Source organism: Nelumbo lutea, chromosome 2 (genome assembly GCF_056320005.1).
Source record: "Nelumbo lutea isolate HS-2025 chromosome 2, American lotus-T2T, whole genome shotgun sequence".
Lineage (NCBI taxonomy): Eukaryota > Viridiplantae > Streptophyta > Magnoliopsida > Proteales > Nelumbonaceae > Nelumbo > Nelumbo lutea.
This window is the reverse complement of record NC_142685.1, coordinates 113162974-113172134: the sequence shown is the minus strand read 5'-3', so window position 1 is coordinate 113172134 and position 9161 is coordinate 113162974. Positions and strand designations below refer to the sequence as shown.

Sequence of the window (9161 nt, the reverse complement as noted above, 5' to 3'; positions counted from 1 at the left end):
AGATTTGACGCTATCATTATTTGATCCGGGTTTAAGTGACACTATAAGCATTAAGAAATTTTTTTAAGTAGAAAACATTTGGTCAAAGGGTTTAATAGGTGGGATGGGTTTAACAGGTTTAGAACGAGATGGGTTTAGAAAATTAAGAGGAAAAATTAAGCAAATTTGAGACAGGTTTGAAATCAGGAATACATAAATAGGTTTAAAAATGAATAGTGCAATTTGCATGGATACCCTACCCATTTGAGAGGAAGGAGAAACTCTGTCAATAATTTAAAACATACTTGTGAAAAGAAAATCACGTCTCAACCTTCAAATGCCATCGTATACATATTCCCAATGCTTTTGTATATAGTTATAATTGGGCCAAGCCCAAAACATGGTAATTACGCCCAACTAGTGGCATCACGATCAGTGCCAGCTTTCCATTCGATAAATCCCCGCCTTCACGTGATTTTTCAATGTTGTTATAAAATGCCCCTGCTATTTTTCATAATTACGGGTGTATAAAAGTGGTTTCTTGTAACTTAAGAGCTAAGATGCTGCATTTCAACAACACCGAAGACCGAACAGCTAAGCATTTACACAGCGCTACAAGTACACGTGTCCTACCCCAATGAACGTGGTGCTCCTGGAAGTTATTTGTGATTACCCATATCACCCCAGGAACATACAATATTTCAATTTTACTAGTGGCTAGAGGAGGGGGATTCAGAGAAGTGGAGAAGGGTATTTTTGTCATTCTGCATGCACATGTGTAGGGCCCACCATCTTTTGGCGCCAAAAGCAGATGGAGGGATTGGCTGGAAGGGAGGGGACCAGTCTCATTATGTGATTTTTCTCTTGTCTGTTTTTTGGGTGAGAGAGAGAGAGAGAGAGAGAAGGGAATTTCACTTGAGCGACGGAAATAGTAGAGATTAGAGAGTTCGATCGAGAGAGAGAGGGAAGAGATGAGGGAGATCATAAGCATTCATATAGGACAAGCAGGGATTCAGGTCGGGAATTCTTGCTGGGAATTGTATTGCCTCGAGCATGAAATTCAACCAGATGGGATGATGCCTAGGTTTGTACATTATGTGATTTATTTTGGAAGCTTTCTTCTTTTATGAGTTTTGTTCCTGAATTGGATTTATTAGGTTCGTCATTGTAATTTTTGTTGCATTTTATGGTTTTTCTTGTTTGAGTACATTCTGGTCTTCAATATTATATTAGAAAATGTAAGTCAATTGGATCAAAATCATGCCTAAGTATGTATATGTTTATATCTCCGTTTCTTGTGATTTTTGTTGGATTTCTGTAAGTGAATTCATTAGATTTCTTTTCTGGTTATGGATTTGTTGGATTAATTGAAAAGCATGTTGTTTGATCTACATTATACTTTATGCACCATTCGATCTGTTATTTTCATGAATCTGTGTGGTTTATGTTCTCAAATTTGGAATCCATTTGCGAATTTAGAGGAAATTCGTTCCAACCTGATGGGCGAAGTACATTAGGCGAGTTTTAGACGGTTAGCTGCCTAAGTTGTCTTGGGAAAGAACCACATCTCCCGTATCCGTATGTCTATGGGTAGCAGAAAAATATTCTCATAGCAAGGTTACAAAATTGAAGATACATGCCAACCGATAAAAAGAGGAAACACTAGTACACAGACAAATGAGCAAACATCAAACAAGCAGCATGGGAAACACCATAGTTTACATGGAAAACTCATCAGTGAGAAGGAAAAAAACTATAGGGCAAATCTAGAAAATTTGCACTATAATCCAAATAGAAGTAATACAATTTTGATGGTTTCTCAAGCTTTTCCCCAAAACCTGAGGTATTACAACGAAATGGAGAAAAATATAGGGTTACCTCTTTGATGTATTACAACAACACAAGCGCTCACCACAAGAACCTTCACGAGAAAGAAGCCAACTACACCAGAACCCGGAGCTGCTACATGGTCAGAAATGGCATTCAAATGCTGAAAATGGTGAAACACAATCTCCTTTAAGCACCAAGTAAACCAAAACCGTTAATTTACAACAACACAAGCGCTCACCACATACACATAGTTTCCATTTTTAAATTTCTGTAATGCCATATCAAGTATTGGACTTATTTCAAGACAATAGAGGAGATACATTGTGGTTAGATGTTTTGATTGTTCTATTTGGCAATATCTTTGTAATGACTTTTTGCTTTTTTATTTCTAGGAGTGGAATTTTCTACCAAATGAAATGTGCTTAAAAATTTTCCTACTTTTAGTTGTTGTAGTTTTAGCATTTGTTTGAACCATGAAGGTATGAAATATAATTCTCTGTATAAGCCCATGGATATTGCAATGGCAGTTTACTCCAAAAGCCTGAGGAGTAGGGATGGCAACGGGGCAGATTCAGGGAGGGTTTTGCAAATTCTAGACCCTACCCACACACCTCCCTAGGCCTCTCAACCTCCACCCTCCCTAAAACCCGTACCTGTTTGATTTTCAGAACCCAAACCCCCCCTGCGCATAAAGTGCAAAACCCTCCCCAACCTTACCCACATCCAAACCCTCCCCCTCCTTGGAGTGACTGCACTAATACCCTCTTAAGAGGGATCAGGCTGCCATAGTTCCTTGCGGAATGCCAGTGATCTGAGAGAAGAGAGAGAAACTTGTGCCTGTTAGGGGGAGGGAGAGAGAGAGAGAGAGAGAGAGAGAGAGAGAGAGGCTGAGAGGAATGGGAAGGGTTTCCAAGAGAATGTTGGTGCAGGAAGGACTTGGGAGGAAAAAATGCCAATGGAGTGAGTGAGCTCCCTCTTAATTTCTAAATATCTATTATTTATATTTTCAATTTATTAAGTGGAGGTGTTTATGGAACTGTCCATGCCATATCATCCAAGGTGACCAGATGTCAGCCATTATAATTATAATTCGCTCTTAATTATTGCTTGATGATCCAGGTTGGTCATTGGTAAAGGTTAATTAAGTTCTGATTCAAGATGGATTAGACCAGGTCTGTGGTGGTTCAAATATCTATGCTCTTACACTCTGATTTTCAATCTATGATTCCACTCAGTCTGGAGTGGAATTCAATTATATTCCACCCCCGATTCCAGATGATCTAATCAAAGGTGGAAAGAATTTGGACATTGAAAATTTTTTTCTCTTTTCCCCATCTTTCTTATTCATCTTGTTTATAAATCCTTTGCTAAGATTATGATAGACAAGAAAGGAGCCAAAATAAGGCCCAATCCTAAGCCCATGTTCCTTACAGCCATACTTGGAGCCCACAAACAAGACAGCCCATGCACTGGGCTCTTTCCAGCTTTTCAACTCAAGTTGAGTTGAGGCCATGGAGATTCTCTCAATCAAAGATTTGATTTGACATCAAATCAAATGAAATTTGAGAAAATCTTTTACATAGATTCAGATTTCAATATCTTCCTTTTGTTAGCAAGCATTTCTTTGTTCAGTTACATTTGTTAAAAAAACACTTATCTTGTAAATCATAAAAAAATATTTGATATTCATCTATATATTTCATTGTAAAAACTCTTTTAAATGGATGAATGAATTTTAATTTCCCTTGCAATTTTATGGATTGGTGCTGACTCCATTAGGACCTATCCTTATTTATTGCAGGTAGTTTAATCCTTTCTTCTGTTGAATCTCTGTCTTATTATTTTGGGTTTGCTTTTCTTATTATTCTTATATCATTTTTTCAAATATCTCCCCAACTTCTTCATTCCTCTTCTTACTTTTATATCATTTTCTTTTCTTTCCCTTTATATTTTTTATTTCTAAATTTTTGCAATCCTCTAGGACAGCTGCCACCCTCACCAGCTCTTTCTATTTACTTAACAAACCTGTAAACCCTTCGTGAGCTTATCTTCACCCACTCATCAACTCTATTTTTACTTATTCAATTGATTACTTAATCTCTTTGTTGGGAAAATCAAGACTAAGTAAACTAACAAGCCAAGGGCTTTGTGGCATGTTTCCAGCTTGCTTAGAGCCCATTTCAGCCACCCAAATAGCTGTTGTTGTTTACATGGTCCTGCATCAGAATATCTACATTTTCCCCTTTTTGCCAAAGTTGTGCCTGTACAAAATTGTTTTATTTGGCGATATATTTTGGCATGCCTGAGATCAACAACTTTTCTTTCTTTCTTTATCATCCAGCAACAAGTTGAGTTGCAGCTTGATCGAAGAAATTTCATCTGTAAAAATGTCCAAAGTTATCCTGGAGGGTATTCGCCTATCCCAGAGATATCCTTAAGTTCCTTTCAGGTTGGTTGAGAAGGGCAGTTTCACAATTGATGTCTAACAAATTATGTTGAATTTGCAGTGACACTTCAGTAGGTGTTGCACATGATGCTTTTAACACCTTCTTCAGTGAGACTGGTACTGGAAAGCATGTACCTAGAGCTGTATTTGTTGATTTGGAATCAACTGTCATTGATGAAGTCAGAACTGGGACATACCGACAACTTTTTCATCCAGAGCAACTTATTTCTGGAAAGGAAGATGCTGCTAATAACTTTGCAAGAGGACATTACACTGGTGAATAACATGCCTTTTAGAATTAAATTTTTGGCACATTTCATCATGCTCTTATGAGTGGTTAACTTGGTTTGACATTGTCTTGCAGTGGGGAAGGAAATTGTAGATCTATGCCTTGATCGAGTGAGGAAATTAGCTGATAACTGCACTGGTTTGCAAGGGTTTCTGGTATTTAATGCCGTTGGTGGTGGCACTGGTTCTGGTTTGGGTTCTCTGTTGTTAGAACGCCTGTCTGTGGATTATGGGAAAAAGTCAAAGCTTGGGTTTACCATCTATCCTTCACCTCAGGTACTTGTATCACATATTCCGAAAGTTATCTTGTAATAGATTTAGGTCACATAAAAGGTAATGCTATCATACACTTGACATGTAGCCTGTAGCCTGTATCATTTGCTTTGGCTACGAGCATTCAACTCAGGTTGGGTCTTATTGTCCTAAATTTCAGGTTTCTACTGCAGTTGTGGAGCCTTATAACAGTGTTCTTTCCACCCACTCTCTCCTTGAACATACAGATGTGGCTGTGCTCTTAGATAATGAAGCTATATATGACATTTGCAGGAGAGCCCTAGATATTGAGAGGCCAACATACACAAACTTAAACCGCTTGATATCCCAAATCATCTCCTCTTTGACTACTTCCTTGAGGTTTGATGGAGCCATCAATGTTGACATTACAGAGTTCCAGACAAACCTTGTACCATATCCCCGCATCCATTTCATGCTCTCCTCATATTCCCCTGTCATCTCATCTGAGAAGGCATATCATGAGCAACTATCAGTTCCTGAAATCACAAATGCAGTCTTTGAGCCATCAAGCATGATGGCAAAGTGTGACCCAAGGCACGGGAAGTACATGGCCTGCTGCTTGATGTACCGTGGAGATGTTGTTCCCAAGGATGTTAATGCCGCAGTTGCAACCATCAAGACCAAGAGAACTGTTCAATTTGTTGACTGGTGAGCAAGCACGCATCTAATTACTTTTGACAAACTCATACTCGTGTACACACATGCATAGTATTATAGATGGGACATGCGATCTGATGGACCATCCATTTGAGAACATTACCAACGCCTAAATGGATGTGAATGGATGACTCTCAGGCTCTCAGCATGCCGTCCATTTTTCATTTCTTTGTGTTGAATGGCGAAAGGAAATGCTGAGTGGGGGTGGAAAATGGATGGTTTGGGTTGGGTGGGTTGGATGCAGGTCGAAGGCCAAGTCGTCCACCAACCACTGACATCTATCAGTAAAACATATTTCTAATATAAAACTATGTAAACCATCATATTGAGAAAAAAAATATCTTTGGGTTTCTCTATAATGCCACATGTCCTTGCCTTTTTGTTCAACCCAAAAATAAAAATTGGACTTTATTAAAAAAAGTTAGAGGGAAAGGAGAGATGAGAGGGAGAAGCCACATAAGATATAACCAATAGAAGAGAAAATCTAAAGGAGATAAGAGTATTGAGTGGAGAGAGAAAGAAAGAAAGAAATGGAAGAGAGAGACAAAAGAGGGAGAGCAGGGAGAAGGAATGGATGGGGGAGAGAGAGGGAGAGAGAGATAAGAGAGAAGAAAGAGTATAAACAGATAAAAGAAAGTAGAGAGAGGTGAGAAAACAAAAGTTGGGGAGAGTGGTCTTGTGGTACCAAAAAAAGAACTTTTGTGTGCTAACCGAAACGGATGCCCATAACCCAACCCTTTTTATTTGACCGATGGGGATGCGCAAACCCAGAGTTACAAGTGGATGGATTGGATAGGTCAGGTGGTTGGGTCAGAAATTGCCACCTATTGCTGACTTTGCCATATATTCACTGCATGTATAGAGGAGCTTTTGTTAATTTGGTGGAATATAGTGGCAATGGTCAATCTTGTTTTAGTGCTGCTTTCTCTCAAGTCTCAACTGATAGACCTCGGTTGGTGAACTACAGGTGTCCAACAGGGTTCAAGTGTGGAATCAACTATCAACCTCCAACTGTGGTCCCTGGGGGCGATCTGGCGAGGGTGCAACGTGCTGTATGCATGATCAGCAACAACACAGCAGTCGCGGAGGTGTTCTCACGCATTGATCACAAATTCGATCTCATGTATGCCAAACGAGCATTCGTTCACTGGTATGTGGGTGAGGGCATGGAAGAAGGGGAGTTCTCGGAAGCCCGTGAGGATTTGGCTGCCCTTGAAAAGGACTATGAAGAAGTTGCGGCAGATGGTGTTGATGATGAAGATGAAGAAGGAGAGGATTATTGAGTAGTTTACAACGTAGTAGTAGTGGTTTGTTTGCGGGTGCAGTGACTTGTTACAATTTGGTCGGTCATCTCTTCTCATTGCTACTCTGGCCTTTTCTTTGGTGGTTGTATTATTTCCCAGGATACCATTGTATCGGTGATAAAATATCCCAACTTATTTAGTCGGATTCAGATAAGCCTGGCACTCCTGTTTCCTGTATTGATAAATTTGATATGACACTTGATTCCCCCGCGTCTATCACTTAAGCTGTTGTATGTTATTTAGGGCCCGTTTGGTTTGCGGGAACAGAGGTTTGGAATCGGAATTGAAATGGATCATTCCAATTTCAATTGTTTGATTGGTCAGAATCGAAACCCATTATCATTCCCGATGCAATGGCATTTTTCTATATCCCTCTTCTTCCTTCTCATTCCAGCCAATTCCAATTCTGATTCAGATTCTTGTCTGAACCAAACAGATACCACTTTCGATCATGTGGGATTTTGATTCTGATTCAAATTCCAATTCCAAATCTGACTGTGAAGGTTAGAAATTTCTTACCAGAAAAAATAAAAATAAAAAATAGTCCAATGCCGAGCTAAGCCCAGACCAGACCATATTAGTCTAGTTTAGTGGCTTAAAAAATAAAATTAGTCTAATTTATTGCATTCCCTACTGATAAGCAAGGTTTCAAAGGGTGTTTGTAATATGTGGACATGGATGTGGCTAAAGGACTGAATAACATCTAATCATGAGTGTGGGTAAAACATTGTTTACACTCAACGTTCTTTTAATTGAAAAGACGAATGAATACCTGAATTAATTATGGTGTCGTGCAGAGGCTTTCAAAACAGCCCAAGCTGGCTGTTTTTTCCAAACATCAAATGGGATCTATTCAACGGTCAGTCCAGATTCTTGACAAATGGGACAGGTGGCCAGCCCCGTGTACTGGTAAGAGGAGACCGGATCTGCTCCTTACACCGGAATATCTTCCGTACTTATTAGTTATTATTCATGGTAGATGTTTTCAATGCACGGTGAATGGGCCTGTGAGGCACCCATTTGTGAGGAGCAGATCCCGTCATAGATAAGAGTATGAGACCCTCTGTGATTTGGCCCCCCACAACGGCGAAATCGGATCTGCTCCTTATGGAGTGCGTCTCACACCAACCTCAGAGAGCATGGCAGGCATGTATTGGAAACATTTTCTGTACAAGATCGCCAGGATTTGGCAAGTCTTTCCATAGTCTTCTGGGCTTCAAAAAGCTCGAAAGACCAAAAATTAGTCTTTTTTTCATTGATAACCAAAAGCTGAAAAGATGAAAAGACGTATGCGTGGAAAGACCCAAAAACACCGAATTTCTAAGTTACAAATAAAGTTTTCTGGTCTTTCTTTGTGATATATAGCCTCTGAATGTGTTTTTAAAAGCTCAATAGACCGAGGCACTGACCCTCTTACCAAACAACCTTTTGTCTTTAAAGAATGGTTTTCAAAATCGGACCGGACCAGAAAAACCGGGAACTGGTCAAATGGCCGGTTCTGTTTTCTCCAAAAACCGGATTTCCCCTCAAAACCATTGATTTTGGTCAGTGAACCGCTGAACAGGGCAGTTAATCATTCAAACAGTTTTGACCATTTTTTATTTTTTGTCAGAACGGGCTGAGTGTTCGGTTTGAATGGTCAGACCGTTTGACCCAATAATCAGACCCTTGACCGATTCAATCACTGGATTAGTTTTAAAAACCATGTTTTAAAGACAAAACCCCAAAAACTCAATAAATCTTTTGATTATCTAAGCTACTAAAAGATCTTTCTAAAAAGACTTGCCAAACACTACCATGTCATCATCCATGTAAAGTGTTCCCAATGCACAGCTGCGATGCACTGCGATGATGGTTTGTAGCGTGCTCTGTGTGAGCAGATCGGAACTCCACAACGGCATTCTCACAATACTTTTACCTTGTATTGAAGGTAAAAACATTCCACCAAAGTAATAATAGCAGCCTACTGACCCCCGTCCCCCACCTTTCTAACTCTCAGGCTTTCAGCACGCATGGGCATTGAATCCTTTCAATCTTCAAAATATTGATACGAGTTGAGGCAAATCGAGCTGTATCGATAGGTTTTAGGCCCGGTTTAAGATTTACCCACCCCCTGAACTGGTCAATACGTATTTTGATACTTTGAACCTTTCTTTCAACATTGAAACCTTTTTCTGAAAGACACAGGACAAAAATTTATAGGCATTGAAAGTCTGGAAGCCCTCATGATTCATGACTTTGGCCCATCTATCTAACCCTATAAACGGTGGTGTCAAACTCCTCATCAGTCAATAGGCAGCTGGGTACTCGGCCTAACAGTCACTCTCACACAGTCGCAAAGAATTCCCTTGTGCCGAATTTGA

General features: G+C 39.7%; 1 protein-coding gene across 2 annotated transcripts; it reads left to right on the top strand.

The window, feature by feature from the left end:
• The first annotated feature begins 575 nt into the window (after positions 1-575).
• On the top strand, positions 576-7004 carry LOC148872911 (tubulin alpha-5 chain-like). 2 transcript variants are annotated; one of them, XM_088967937.1, is made up of 6 exons: positions 1225-1296; positions 4151-4218; positions 4317-4531; positions 4620-4819; positions 4977-5485; positions 6462-7004. In XM_088967937.1, the coding sequence occupies exons 1-6, from the start codon at positions 1240-1242 to the stop codon at positions 6775-6777; spliced, it is 1365 nt and encodes a 454-aa protein (XP_088824063.1). In that variant the 5' UTR covers positions 1225-1239; the 3' UTR covers positions 6778-7004. The 2 variants fall into 2 exon arrangements, with proteins under 2 accessions (XP_088824064.1, XP_088824063.1); XM_088967938.1 differs by lacking the exons at positions 1225-1296; positions 4151-4218 and adding an exon at positions 576-1063.
• Positions 7005-9161: the final 2157 nt, after the last annotated feature.